At 46.0% G+C, this 15,668-nt stretch overlaps 1 protein-coding gene across 2 annotated transcripts in view; it reads right to left on the bottom strand.

Moving 5' to 3' along the window:
• LOC129815256 (contactin-2-like) overlaps positions 1–15,668 on the bottom strand; it is a 72,322-nt gene that overhangs the window by 15,461 nt on the left and 41,193 nt on the right. For both annotated transcript variants that reach the window (XM_055868888.1, XM_055868887.1), the window contains 8 exons: positions 8,150–8,295; positions 2,263–2,404; positions 1,960–2,132; positions 1,609–1,704; positions 1,166–1,378; positions 818–920; positions 391–572; positions 19–155 (listed from right to left, as the gene is read on the bottom strand). In XM_055868888.1, coding sequence (XP_055724863.1) covers positions 19–155; positions 391–572; positions 818–920; positions 1,166–1,378; positions 1,609–1,704; positions 1,960–2,132; positions 2,263–2,404; positions 8,150–8,207 — 1,104 coding nt within the window. In that variant the 5' untranslated portion in view covers positions 8,208–8,295. The remainder of the gene's footprint in view (positions 1–18; positions 156–390; positions 573–817; positions 921–1,165; positions 1,379–1,608; positions 1,705–1,959; positions 2,133–2,262; positions 2,405–8,149; positions 8,296–15,668) is intronic.

Raw genomic sequence — 15,668 nt, 5'->3', positions numbered from 1 at the left:
GTGTGTGTGTGTGTGTACCTGTGTGCTAAGGGGCTGTCCATTGCGTAGCCAGCGTATGGAGGGTCTTGGTTTGCCTGCTGCAACACAAGTCCAGTGCAGCTCAGAGCTGATCTCCACCTCAGAGTCACTCATCACCTGCAGCCACTCTGGTTGTGCTAGAAGGGACCAAATAAACCCAGGGACAATAGAGGTCAGGTCAACACGCATGGTTTTGATGGTCATGTTGTGTCTCTACTCTACCTTGCACTGTGATGGTCATGTTGTGTCTCTACTCTACCTTGCACTGTGATGCGTCCTTGTTGTGTCTCTACTCTACCTTGCACTGTGATGGTCATGTTGTGTCTCTACTCTACCTTGCACTGTGATGGTCATGTTGTGTCTCTACTCTACCTTGCACTGTGATGCGTCCTTGTTGTGTGTCACGGCCCTCAGAGTTGTAGGCCTCACACTCATACACCCCCTCTTCATGGAAGGTCATCTCAGGCAGTGTGAGGATGGGTCCCTCTGCACTAGCCCCGGCCTTAGACGGCAACAGACCATCCACCTTCCTCCAACGGAGCTTTGGGACGGGACTGGGGAGGGAAGGAGTAGGAGAGGGGGATAAAGAGTGCAAGAGGGTTGGAGTTGGGGAGGAGGAGGGAGAGGGGAGGAGAGACAGAGAGGGGAAATGGGTGGAAGGCAAGGAGAGAGGTACAAGAGGAGGAGAAGGAGGGAGAGGCAGGAAGGGACATGTAGGGAGAGAGTGTGTGAAAACAAAAGAAATACAACAAATCAGAGATATCCTAACATGGGACAAGAAAATGGATCAGGGACTTACTTTCCGTAGGCGAAGCATTCAAGCTGGGTAGTGTGTCCTGTCAGGGCATACGTCTCTGCTGGGAAACCCACTTTGATAGCAGGAGCTGACTTCCTGGCGTTGGCTGTGGTGAATAGATAGCACATGTCAACAACAGAGAAAATGGCTGATGTGGTTCAAATCTTCCCTCTTACAGGAGAAACACACTTTATCCTTCCACTTTATTTCACTGTCCTGAAATTGTCAATTGAAATGTCAAAACTTTTCAAAGCTGTACAATTACTGTGTAAGAGTAACAGAGTCTTGAATAGGCCTTTTTTCTCACTCAGCTACACGCACAAACATACACACACACAGAAAGTCCTGTACCATTTGGCTGCACGGTGAGCTGGTTAGCCTTGCTGAAGGTACTTTTGGTGCTAATGTCCATGTTGATGGTGGTGAAGCAGAAGTAACTTGCTGTATCGTTAGGCTCCGCCTTGGCCAGGTACAAGTTGCCCGTTACCTGGGAAACGAACCACCGACCCCCGTCAGGCTTCATGAAGCTAGGAAACTCGCTAACGAACCAGCGGTAGGAAAGAGCTAATGAGAGGAGAGAAAGAGAGAGAGAGAGAGGAGAGGAGAGGAGAGGAGAGGAGAGTGAGACTCAGAGAGGATGCAGAGATTGAGCATGTGTGTGTGTGTGTGTGTGTGTGTGTGTGTGTGTGTGTGTGTGTGTGTGTGTGTGTGTGTGTGTGTGTGTGTGTGTGTGTGTGTGTGTGTGTGTGTGTGTGTGTGTGTGTGTGTGTGTGTGTGTGTGTGTGTGTGTGCACCTGGGTAGTGGGCGGGGGGCTGGCAGGCCAGGAAGGCACCTGCTCCCTCGTAAGCCGTCTGTGGGCTCCTCCCTTCCCCAGGGAAGTCATGAAGGTCTGGAAAAGGAGGAAAGAAGGATTTCACAAGAAAAGAAAAATGTATGAAATCCACTCAGTCAAGACAAAAATGTAATTCTCACTGAGAAACGTATTCTTTTCACTATGTAAACCAATCAATGGAATGAGATGAGATCCAAATAAGGTTTGATGAACAACACCTGGGATCCAGTAAATGTTGATGAATATGCATTGTCCCCATCAACACTGAGAGAATGGTAAATAATACCTGAATAAATAAATCAATGTACTCACAGCCGAATTTGAGGTTGGCGGCCCGGCTGAGTATGGTGCCACAGCGGTTGATGGCCAGACACTGGTAGGAGCCTCCATCACGGCCGAACTGGGGACCGCTGATCACCAGGTTACCGGCTACCAGCGTGTACCGGGGGTCACCTACAGGGACGTCTGTACCATTGACGCGCCAGCTACCGGACAGGGAGGGGTTAGATAACAGACCTGTCTGATGTATACTCTGGCTATACCCTTCGCTCTCGTATGTGACCAATTCATTTGATTTGATTTGTTTTCTGTCTGTGTGTCTGTGTGTGTGCTTACCTGTACGTAGCAGCAGGACTGGCTCTAGCCTGGCAGTTGAGAGTGACTTTGCCCTCACTGAGTCCCTCTGGGTAGACCACACTGCTGGGCTGCTCTTCAAACACTGGTCCACTGTCATGACCCGTTATGCACACGTGCCCGCCTGTCAACACACACAGCCAATCAGAATCCCCCATCACCCAATGAGGGAGTTCTATTAACCTGAGCCATGGTGTACCGGTCCACAGCCCGTGGAGTAAATGGGAAAAATAGATGAGGGAGGTGAATAGTATTCTGTGCTGTTAGGTCATGTAATCAACCAGGCAGGATGGTGCATCGTCCAGAAACATATAACATCTCTTTTCCATAAAATATACGTTCATATTTTCAAGCAAATTTTCACTGGGAAGGCAGATAAACTGTTTTTTTAATCAAAAGCAATCACTTTTGCATGTGAAAACACAGAATTCTACTCATTACTCCACGTGCTTAATCTAGCCTAGGCTACGTCACTTTTGTTTTGAGCCGACTTTGCCTTGGGCTTGGAACAGGGGACATGGCTCACGCCTGGGAGGCAGCCTGTTACAAAATGAATGCAATCACTTTTCACCCAGTGCAAACTCCTCCCACCGAGGTAACCCGGGCCAGATAATCGAAAACCCTCAATGTCCTACTACCAGCCCCTTCCAACCAATCAGGATTCAGAGTTAAAAACTAATTCCAGTGACTTTCCCTTTTCAAACAAGTTGTTTTGTATCACTTTAACATATTTTTGCTTAATTAAATGAAAATGTTTCATCACCAAAACATCCTGAATCCCATTCAGTTCACTAGAGGTAAATCAGAGGTAATCTGTGCTTTGGGAAGCCAAGGTAAGAAACATTTGAATTGTCTAATTGAATGATACATTTTTACAAACAGAAGAATTTGATTAAATGTAATCTAATCCAATTGTATCTGGTACTCTGGGAGAGTGTTTGGATGGCCTGTTTCCCCTATTTCCTCTTCCCCTGACAGAAACCCACACTTATTTTTGCATGGCTCAGAGACGGTAACATAAATTATTTAAAATCAAATCAAAATAAATCAAAACGTATTTGTGGCGTACACAGATTAGCGAATGTTAAAGGTGTAGTGAAATGGTTATGTTTCTAGCTCCAGCAGTGCTGTACATTTCTAACAGTACAATATGAATACACAAATAACCCCCCTCCCCCAAAAGAACCAAAAAAAGAACCAACTAAAATGAAGAAATATCCGATTTGATTTGTGTAGTTAATGTGTGTGTGTGTGTGTGTGTGTGTGTGTGTGTGTGTGTGTGTGTGTGTGTGTGTGTGTGTGTGTGTGTGTGTGTGTGTGTGTGTGTGTGTGTGTGTGTGTGTGTGTGTGTGTGTGTGTGTGTGTGTGTGTGTGAAGCAGGAGTTGTGCAGGCAAACAGAGTACAGGATCCATCTGCACTAGAGGTGGGAGTGAGTCTGGAGGGGCTACAGGCTGTCAGGGATAATACTGTTGCTACAGTGAAGAGGAGAGAGGGAAATGAGGAGATGGGTAGAGGGAGAAGAGGAGGGCCTGAGAGGGGGAGAGGAAGGAGGGGACATAGCTTAAAAAGAGGAGAAGATAGTGTTGGGGTGGAGGTGGAGGAGAGAAGATAAACAAGTGTAGGGGTGGAGAGAGGGAGGAGAGGCGTGGGTAGAGGTGGAGGGGAAGAGAGTAAAGGGTGTAGGGGTGGAGAGAGGGAGGAGAGGCGCAGGTAGAGGTGGAGGGGAAGAGAAAGCGATAAATGAGGAGAGTAGAAGGTGCAGGTGAAACAGCAGGCTGGAGCAGACAGCTATTCTCAAGGTACACAGAGAACCCATCCATGTTACACAGCACAAACTGGGTTAGAGATGCCTCATGAACATATGGGAATTTAATAGTGAGTCCTCATGGCACAGAGCGTGTGTGAGAGAGAGAGGGAAAGAGGGATGGTGTTTTTGTGCATGGTGTGTGTATGTATGTGTGTGTGTGTGTGTGTGTGTGTGCGTGCGTGCGTGCGTGCGTGTGTGTCTATAAAAGCGAAGATCTATCTTTTTCAGCCATCTATTTCCTGTGTTTGGGGGCTGCGAAATCCACTGGTCACTTACTGTAAATCTCGCTGAATTGATTGTTTTCATTTTACACCTGCGACCCTTTCATACTCTTGCTTGTGCCTGTCGTTTTTTCCGGCTAACGTTACGACCGGGGAAACGTTTGTAATGACCTGTCAAACACACCCCGGTAATGGCTGAAATGGGCTCAATGGGATACCTTGGCTTTCTGTTGAATCTATAAGAAAGCTTTGTCTGGGATTTAACACACCATCTCCACATCACAAGAAAGAGAAGAAACATAACTTTATTTTGATGGGTGTTCATTTTTTGTGGAATTTAAAAAAAAGCTATAATTTAATACAGTTGAAATTTTACAAAATAGATTAGTTGAAATGAAAGCAACTTCCGAAAATGAAAACTCGGATTAGTGATATTAGTGATATTATGTCTAATCTCACAAACAATGTAAAGTACGTTGAGATAGGTGTAATCTAGAGCTAAACATGTTGATTTTTAATCCCAGGGTATCCTGCTATTGACACACTTGTTGAATTAAGAGAACATCACAACAAACGTAATTAATGAGGCAGCACAGGTGAGTGCAGGTAGGCCTAGACAGCAGTACAGGCTGGTGGGAGGAGCTATAGGAGGACCGTTCATTGTAATAGATGGAATGGAATAATTTGAACGGTATCAAACACATTAAACATTGGGAAACCAAATGCTTGACTCTGTTCCATTAATTCCATTCCAGCCATTACAATGAGCCTGTCCTCCTATAGCTCCTCATACTAACCTCCACTGCTAGACAGAGCAAGTGTTTGGTGGTTGCAGCCTTTTCGCTATCCTTTATGTTATTTTATTCATATATGCAAATACACCACATGTATTTATGCAAATTAGGCGCATACCATTTTCTATCACAAAATACTTAAAAAATACCTGATACAATAAGAAAATGTATATATGGGTGCATTCTAAGATTTAAAAATAAATAAATGGACAATACATTGAATACCTGAATTCACACCAAAATCACTGAACATTCATTATTTGTCCATACCGGTAACATGTTTCTTGTGCTATAACTAAGTCAATATCTGATGGATGTTGTGTGTGTATTTTTATGTGTGTGTGTGTGTGTGTGTGTGTGTGTGTGTGTGTGTGTGTGTGTGTGTGTGTGTGTGTGTGTGTGTGTGTGTGTGTGTGTGTGTGTGTGTGTGTGTGTGTGTGTGTGTGTGTGTGTGTGTGTGTGTCAGAGGAGGGACCAAGTCACTATTATTCGAGTCACAAGCAAGTCTCAAGTCACAAGGTTCGAATCTCAAGTCGAGTCCCAAGTAGAATGGGTCGAGTCGAGTTAAATCCAAGTCGTGCATTCTAAGAGCAAGTTAAGTTTTTTCAAGTCATCTCATGTCAAGAAAAGAAAAATCTATGCAGACAATGACTTCAATTACATATCTTTGTCTATTTATTGAGGCTACCAGACAGCCCTTTTCTTTATTTTGTATACAACACATTTTGATTATATAAAAATAAATTTTTTCAACAAATTCCAAATGAATTTGTAAATCATAAATTTCAAGGCGTGCACCTTTTTGCTTCTGAAGCACAGATTAGATGTTTTTGAAATAATTTGGTGCAATGCCTTAGGCCTATGTTAGTGACCAGTATGAATAAGCTAAGATATGCATATAAAATACAAATGGTAGGCTATATGTAGCCTATTAAAATATGCATGAATTTGTTTTTATTTTTCCCATTCAGTTTCACTCTCATAACCCTCCAAAACCTTCTCACTATGTTATCTCTCCTGACCTGTGTTGATTTACAGTGTGCTGGTCTAATCAGAGGGTTGAGTGTGTGTTTCACAAGCCAATTAGTTTTTTCCAACTGCCATACTGTCTCTATTCTGTCTCTGGCTGCGTGGACAGTAATCCCCAGGGAATCTGTGCCACAAAATGAGTGACAAAACTTAACAAAACCTTGCTAGATCATTTCAAGTCATCAGTCTTAAGTCAAAGTCGAGTCCCAAGTCTTGAGGATTCAAGTCCAAATCAAGTCTCAAGTTATTTGATTTTCTATCAAGTCGAGTCTCAAGAAATCAAATTTGTGACTCGAGTCAGACTCCACACCGCTGGTGTGTATACAGTATGTGTGTGTGTATGTGTGTGTGTATGCATGCGTGTGTGTGTGTATGAGCGTGCGTGTGTGTGTGATTCACTTCATCAACAGACCAACGGAGCATTGACGGAGCTAGTAATTACAATTTCATGGACTGTGTGCTGTCCACAGGGATCGACTATGCGTGACTGCACGCTTGGCTACAGTGGAAAAGCTTTTTTAATTTCAACAAAGGAACGCTACAACACATCTTCATTTATCATTCATGAGATCACTGAATTATTTCAACTCTGTCGTCAAAAGAAAAAAATAAGAAAAAGACATCTCAAGAAAATCGAATCCCTTCCGCCTGTTGGTAAAAAGAAACAGCTTAACATTTTTATCTGGCCTGAAGCCCCCAAGATCTGCAGAACCCCTACTTTTGGTTCTCCAGACACACATTCTCACACCCAACCATCAGTCTGATAGCACGCATGGACATGCTGAGTGTGTGTTTGGTGTAAGAGGCAGTGGCTGGCTAGGGAAGCACCATAACAGAAATAGGTTGCATGGGCAGGGGAGAGGTGAATGAAGGGGAGGGGAGAGGTGAATGAAGGGGAGGGGAGAGGTGAAGGAAGGGGAGGGGAGAGGTGAAGGAAGGGGAGGGGAGAGGTGAAGGAAGGGGAGGGGAGAGGTGAAGGAAAGGGAGGGGAGAGGTGAAGGAAAGGGAGGGGAGAGGTGAAGGAAAGGGAGGGGAGAGGGTGATTTTAATAACGAAGAATGACATAGTGGATGTGCTCATTTTGATGGGGAACGAGCCTGGAGCTGAAGTCCATCTTAATTTACTAGTCAATTCAGGCATTGAATACCACTCCTACGGAAAATGTCCTTTTATTCAATTCACAGGCCAGGACTGACAGGAGACACATTCATTGGTAGTATTGAACGTTTCTGACTGATGGAGTGAGCGTGAGAGGAGAACTGACAGTGAAGGGGATGTGAGGAGGAAAGGTTCTGACTGATGGAGTGGGCGTGAGAGGAGAACTGACAGTGAAGGGGATGTGAGGAGGAAAGGTTCTGACTGATGGAGTGGGCGTGAGAGGAGAACTGACAGTGAAGGGGATGTGAGGAGGAAAGGTTCTGACTGATGGAGTATGCGTGAGAGGAGAACTGACAGTGAAGGGGATGTGAGGAGGAAAGGTTCTGACTGATGGAGTGGGCGTGAGAGGAGAACTGACAGTGAAGGGGATGTGAGGAGGAAAGGTTCTGACATTGGAACACAGGACAAAGAGAATAGTCGGGAATACTGGAGGAGAGGACAGGACAGGACAGGAGGAGAGGACAGGACAGGAGAGGACAGGAGAAGAGAGGAGAGGAGAGGAGAGGAGAGAAGAGGAGAAGAGAAGAGAGGAGAGGAGAGGAGAGGAGAGGAGAGGAGAGGAGAGGAGATGAGACATGGAAGGGGAGGAGCAGATATGAGAGAAGAGGAGAAGAGATGATAGGAGAGGACAGGAACAGACATGAGAGGAGAGGAGAGGACATGAGAGAAGAGGAGAGGACATGAGAGAAGAGGAAAGGACATGAGAGAAGAGGACAAGACATGAGAGAAGAGGAGAGGACAGGTGTGAAGAGGAGAGGACAGGAGCAGACATGAGAGACTAGGAGAGGAGAGGAGTGGAGAGGAGAGGAGTGGAGAGGACAGGTGACAGAAGAGACAAGGAAAAAGTGAGAAACCTTACCGACAGCGTAGCTCAGAGCTAAGGAGCTGAGGCTCAACAGAAACAGCAAAAGCCCCATTCTCACACTCTGATCAGAACTGGACCGAACAGGATCAGAACCAGATCTGCACCACACCAGGAGGAAATTAGAAGTGGCTTATCAGTGCCTGTGGAGAACAAAAAGAAAGACAGATTTACTCCTGGTTAAACTACACGGCTAGCACTCTTACACTTGGCCTACAAGCAGAACTTATCTATTCTTCTGAACATCCTAACAGTACAATGTCTCTGGACTGAAGCATTGTGGAACAACACTAGAGCTGGGGTATGTCCCAAATGGCACCTTATTCCTTACTACATCATTTTTGGGGGACTTATGGGCCTTGGTCAAAGGTAGTGCATTATATAGGGAATAGGGTGCCATTTGAGACTCAACCCTGGTTAGTATGCTCCAGTGGGCTTATCTCTTTAGTAGCTATTTCTCCTGCTGCCTCTCACACACCCAAGAGACTGTCTCCCCATGCAGTGTGCACTCTGCTTCATGTTACATTACAGAATAAATACTAGCCCAAGGTAGAGGAGAGAGAGAGAAACAGAACAAACAGAACAAACCTTTAACAATGTCGTCTCTTACCTTCTTATATTCCCTCCGTCCCCGCTCTCTATCTCCTTCCCTTTCTCTCTATCTCCTTCCCTTTCTCTCTATCTCCTTCCCTGTCTCTCTATCTCCTTCCCTTTCTCTCTATCTCCTTCCCTTTCTCTCTATCTCCATCCTTTTCTCTCTATCTCCTTCCCTTTCTCTCTATCCCCTTCCCTTTCTCTCTTGCTCTCTCTCAGTTGAAACCGCTGGCCAAACACGCAGACTCACTAAACACATTTCCACCTAATCTAAATTCAGCATTGTATGGCAAAAAATACCTCAAAACAATATAGTCCAATCCGAACGTAGAAAGCAATGAGAGGGTATTAATTGATTAAGTGTATTATACTCTTCAAATCCAATAAAGGTCCAAGGACTTTAGAAACATCAATAGAACAGGACGGTTCAGGCTTTTTTCCTCGGAAGCTGGCACATAAGGTACAATTAGATCTAGCACATCTGTCGAAATGTCGTCCAGACAGCTCACAGCCTAGTAGACTCGCTTACAGACCAGGAACAAGTTCCTCCATGGCAGAATTCCCCCCGACAGACCCTGGCTAACATAATCTACTCTGTCAGTCTGTGTTCTCGCACAGTGTTCTCCCTCTGTGCGCTCCCTCTCTCCCCAAACTGTCACCTTCTGACATTTCACTGGATACTACTGTTATTAAACACACAGCAGAAATAGAGGAGGGGAGATTGGGAGGAAGGAAGAAAGAGGGAGAGAGAGAGTTATGACGAGAGAGAGGGGGGATTGGGAGAGGCAGAGGGAGAAGGAGAGAGAATGAGAGGGGGGCAGACAGAGAGCGAAAGATAGCAATAAATAATAATATTTTGAGGGTGCTTATATTTGTTCTGTTAACACAAGTGTATAATGGAAATGCCCAACGCTCTAACCTTGCAGCTACCTGCCATCCTGAAGACAGCAGAGAAACAGACAGAAACCGAGCCGGGAAGAGACAGAGAGATATAGCTCATCAAATCAGCTCACAGCTTAATGGACTGTGGAAGGAGAAGAGGCGAGGGGAGCAGCATATCACATTGCTCTCACGTCTCCATTGCACCACAGCCAAACATCTGAGGCTGGTTCAACAGTTAGCTCAAAGCAGATAGAAATATTCTTTATGACATTCTTTATGTCCAGTCTATGCTTTAATAAGGCTTGGATACACTGAGTTGGCAATGGCGCTGGAATGTATAGCGGCCATTTTACATGCTCCTGACCAATTCTGTTATTTTTTTATTTTTTTTGCGTTGATCGTAACTTTTTTTTTACACAATGTTTCTGCCATCATTTCCTATGACCGAAAAGAGCTTCACTAACCTCGATTTGGATGAAGATTTCTACTTCAATGAGTCTTCGGTGCAGGACATACTGCTCACCCCAGACCAGGCCCTAATTCCCGACACTCGGAAAAGAAAGAGACGGCGATATAGAGGCCGACGTGCGGGCAACCTGATTAAACTACAGACGCGAGTAAATACCCCCCCTCTACCCTCTGTTCTAGTGACGAATATACAATCACTGGAGAACAAACTGGACGAGCTCCGTTCAAGATGATCCTATCAACAGAAACTTGACTGAACAAGGACATGGATAATACACATCTAGATGGTTTTTCTATGCATTGGCAGGACAGAATGGTAACGTTGGGTAAACTCAAGGGGGGGGGGTGTTTGTCTCTTTGTTAACAACAGCTGGTGTGCTATCTCTAATATTAAGGAAGTCTTTAGGTTCTGAGTTAGCTGAGTGAGCTACTCCTCACAATAGGCTGTAGACCATACTACTCCACACACAGAGATGCATACAAAGCTCCCTCTCGCCCTCCATTTGGCAAATCTGACTATAACTCTATCCTCCTGATTCCTGCTTACAAGCAAAAATTTAAACAGGAAGTACCAATTACGCGCTCAATACGGAAGTGGTTGGAAGCGGATGCAAAGCTACAGGACTGTTTTGCTAGCACAGACTGGCACATGTTCCGGGAATCATCCGATGGCACTAAGGAGTTTACCACATCAGTCACCGGCTTCATTAATAAGTGAATAAACGACTACATCTCCACAGTGACCGTACGTACATATCCCAACCAGAAGCCACAGGCAACATCCACACTGAGCTAAAAGGCTAGTGCTGACGCTTTCAAGGAGCGGGACACTAACCCGGATGCTTATAAGAGATCCTGCTATGCCCTCTGACAAACGAACAAACAGGCAACGCGTCAATATAGGACTAAGATTGAATCCTACTGCACCGGCTCTGATGCTCGTCGAATGTGGCAGTGTTTGCAAACTAGCACGGATTACAAAGGGAAACCCAGCCGTGAGCTGCACAGTGACATAAGCCGACCAGATGAACTAAATGCATTCTATGCTCATCGAGTAAAGCAACACTGAACCATGAGTGAGAGCACCAGCTGTTCCAAACAACTGTGTGATCACACTCTCCATAGTCAATGTGAATAAGACCTTTAAACAGTTTAACATTCACAAGGCCGCAGGGCTAGATGGATTGCCAGACGTGTACTCAGAGCATGCCCTGACTAGCTGGCCAGTGTCTTCAATGATATTTTCAACCTCTCCCTGACCCACTCTGTGTTACTTACATGGTTCATGCAGATCACCATAGTCCATGTGTCCAGGAACGCCAAGGTAACCTGTCTAAATGACTATCGCCCCGTAACATTCACATCTGTAGCCATGAAAGGTTTTTAAAGGCTGGTCTTGGCTCACATCAACACCATCATCCCAGACGCCTGGACCCACTCCAATTCTCATTTCTCCCCAACAGATCCAAAGATGATGCAATCACCATTGCACTCCACACTGCCCTTTCCCACTTGGACAAAAGGAACACCTACGTGAGAATGCTGTTCATTGACTACAGCTCAGTGTTCAACACCATAGTGCCTTCCAAACTCACCACTAAGCTAGGACCCTGGGACTGAACACCTCTCTCTGCAACTGGATCCTGGACTTCCTGATGGAATGCCCCCAGGTGGTGAGGGTACTGTAGTCAACAACACATCAGTCACGCTGACCCTCAACACGGGGGCCCCTCAAAGGTGCGTGCTTAGTCCCCTCCTGTACTCCCTGTTCACCAATGACTGCATGGCCGAGCACGCCCCATTCGCATTGACGGGGCTGTAGTGGAGCGGGTCGAGAGCTTCAAGTTCCTTGGTGTCCACATCACTAACGATTTATCATGGTCCAAACACACCAACACAGTTGTGAAAAGGGCACTACAATGCCTCTTCCCCCTCAGGAGGTTGAAAATATTTGTCATGGGCCCTCAGATCCTCAAAATGTACAACAGCTGCACCATTGAGAGCATCTTGACTGGCTGTATCACCACTTGGTTTGACAATTGCTTGGCATCCAACCGCAAGTTGATACAGAAGGTAGTGCATACAGCCAAGTATATCACATCCAGGACTTCTATAGCTGGCGGTGTCAGAGGAAGGTCCTAAAAATTGTCAAAGACTCCAGCCACCCATCATAGACTGTTCTCTCTGCTACCGCACGGAAAGTGGTACTGATGCACCAAGTCTGCACCATCAGGACCCTGAACAGCTTCTACCCCCAAGCCATAACACCCATTTTGCACATATTCTTTTGACTCATCACATGACGCTGCTGCTACTGTTTACTATCTGTCACTTTATATCTACCTCAATGACCTCATACCCCTGCACCCCTGCACAGACTCAGTACTGGTACCCCTGGTATATAACCAAGTTATTGTTACTCATTGTGTATCTACTATTACTTTTATTATTATCTGTTTTACTTTTCTATTATTTATCTATTTTCTTTCTCACTGCATTGTTGGGAAGGGGTGTAAAGTAAGCATCTCACTGTTAGTCCACACCTGTTGTTCACAAAGCATGTGACAAATACAATTTGATTGATTTGATTTAGATGAAGACAAGACAAGACAATTAGTAAAAAAGGAAAATGATTGTTGCAATGGAACACGACTCCTGCAGATGCAGGTGCATCACTTTAAAGATCAGTGCAGACATTTTGTTGAACCAGATGGTTTCCTTACGGTATCTCATTACTAAATGAGGAGCTACAACCAGGTGTTGTGCATTTAGCAATCAACCGAACCACAAATGAACAAGACACGTCTGTCTCACAGAATGAGAGTTTTCTGTCAATCGCGCGGGACTAATTGTCGTATTAGAGTGAAATCTGTCCAGTGTGTGCAGTCAGTGCAGACCCTTCCATTTCTGTGTGCAGCGCTGTGGAACATTGTGGCCCATTGTGGATCCTCGGGGTGAGTCACCCATCAGTGCACACCTCTTCCACTCTATTCCTCCTCTCTCTTTCTCTCTCTTTCTCTCTCTGCTCCCCTCTCTGCTCCTGTAATTGGAACTCAGAACTCTGACAAATTCTGACAGATAACAGTAATGGAACCAGCACTCTAGAAGGGAGAGGTTCCTCCCTTGGGCACTGATCTAGAACCTGTTATATAGCCTCTCCATATCCTAACCCTAATCATAAGAGGGGGAAAACACAACTGACCCTAGATCAGTGTCTGGTAGTGGCAACTTCATTGTTATCTGTTTTCTGCTCTTAGCTGAATCATTCTGGGTTCTTTCTGGGGACAAGCCGGTCCCAGCAATCTAACCAAGGAGAACTGATGAGGCGTTTTTAATGAGTGGTTTGAAGAGGAGAGGGCCCAGAGTGGGGATTCTACAGAGTGGTGATTCTACAGAGTGGTGATTCTACAGAGTGGTGATTCTACAGAGTGGGGATTCTACAGAGTGGGGATTCTACAGAGTGGGGATTCTACAGAGTGGGGATTCTACAGAGTGGGGATTCTACAGAGTGGGGATTCTAAAGTGTGGTGATTCTACAGAGTGGGAATTCTACAGAGTGGTGATTCTACAGAGTGATGATTCTACAGAGTGGTGATTCTACAGAGTGGTGATTCTACAGAGTGGGGATTCTACAGAGTGGTGATTCTACAGAGTGGTGATTCTACAGAGTGGGGATTCTACAGAGTGGGGATTCTACAGAGTGGTGATTCTACAGAATGGTGATTCTACAGAATGGTGATTCTACAGCATAGAGTGAGCAGCAAAGAGAGGGAACACACACAGCAGCACTCAACAACATGCCACGGACACACACACACACACACACACACACACACACACACACACACACACACACACACACACACACACACACACACACACACACACACACACACACACACACACACACACACACACACACACACACACACACACACACAATATGGACGACTGGGTCTAGACTAGAATAAAGGGTGGCTGGATGCGGTAGTCCATCTTGGTAGTACGCGCAGTGTGTGTGTGTGTGTGAGGGTGTCCATGCATGTTTGTGTGTGTGCTGTAGCTGAGGGGTTGAGTTAACACTGACTCCACTTGTGTGGAGTGGAGTGTAGGTCTGATTGCTGAAGAAATCTCTGCTGCTCACTCCAACTCTTGTCTCCCCTCATTTTCACAGTTTTCTCCTATGTGCTCCTCTCCTCTCCATCAGACTGAGTAGGAGTGCTGGTTGATGGTACTTTTTTGGGAGGTGGACAATTTTGCCAATTGACATTCAGATCCTCGTCCTTCACAGTGCTTCCAAACCACATCCCACAGACAGACACCACAACATCTCCCTTTCCTTCTTTTACCACTATCTCTCATTGTCTACCTTCTCCTCCCTCCATCCCGTCGTCCCTCTGAAGTCGTCACGCTCCGTTAAGGAGAAAGACTGCCTGAGGCCACGGAGCTTTTAACTCAGCCTAGACATCTGCCGACGGGACACACACAAGGACCGCGCGCACACACGCACGCACGCACGCACGCACGCACGCACGCACGCACGCACGCACGCACACACACACACACACACACACACACACACACACACACACACACACACACACACACACACACACACACACAGGAACAACAAAGGACACTCTCAAAATGCACTACACACCCCAGTTGGCTGTTTGGGACACAACTCTGGGCAGGGGGAGGGGTAGAGGGGAAGAGAAGGAAGGAGTGAGGAAGAGAGGATGAGAAAGGAGGAGGGAAGTGAGGTGACCCACAGGGACACCAGAAGACAAAACCTTTATTTATTGATCAGCTAAGATCCCCACAGTACTGCCCTATCCTCTGGGGTGACAACTAATATCCTGTCTGCTCTGGCCTTAGGTGCGGGTGGCACACACAGACACACACACACACGTACATGCACACGCACAGGCTGCTCTGAAATCTCCTGTCTTCTTGGCGATAACCATCTCTTTAGCAGGTGTTTGATGAGAAAGCAGAGGGAGTTAGCTGTCCCTGCCAGTCCCCCTGAGAACATCAAACAAAACACTGATCTGCTCCCTAAATCTATCTCTGGGATGAACTGTGGAGATTGTGAGCTCTGGATGGCTTCTACATCATACACCTCTCTGAATATCACACACACACACACACACACTTCCATACTCACTCACTCACTCACTCACTCACTCACTCACTCACTCACACACTCACTCACACACTCACTCACTCACTCACTCACTCACACACTCACTCACACACTCACACACTCACACACACACACACACACACACACACACACACACACACACACACACACACACACACACACACACACACACACACACACACACACACACACACACACACACACACACACACATCCTGATCCCTCCCTGTTGATTCAGAGATAGAGAGGCTTGAAGATGGAGACGGCTGATATTGCAGTGTGAGATGACAGACACTGGCAGCGTGACTGGAATCATATAACGGAGTCATCACATCACATCACATCACATCCACACACACACACACACACACACACACACACTCTCTCCCTCACACACACACACAC

This window comes from Salvelinus fontinalis, chromosome 18, assembly GCF_029448725.1.
Source record: "Salvelinus fontinalis isolate EN_2023a chromosome 18, ASM2944872v1, whole genome shotgun sequence".
Classification (NCBI taxonomy): Eukaryota; Metazoa; Chordata; class Actinopteri; order Salmoniformes; family Salmonidae; genus Salvelinus; species Salvelinus fontinalis.
This window is presented reverse-complemented; position numbering and strand designations above follow the sequence as displayed.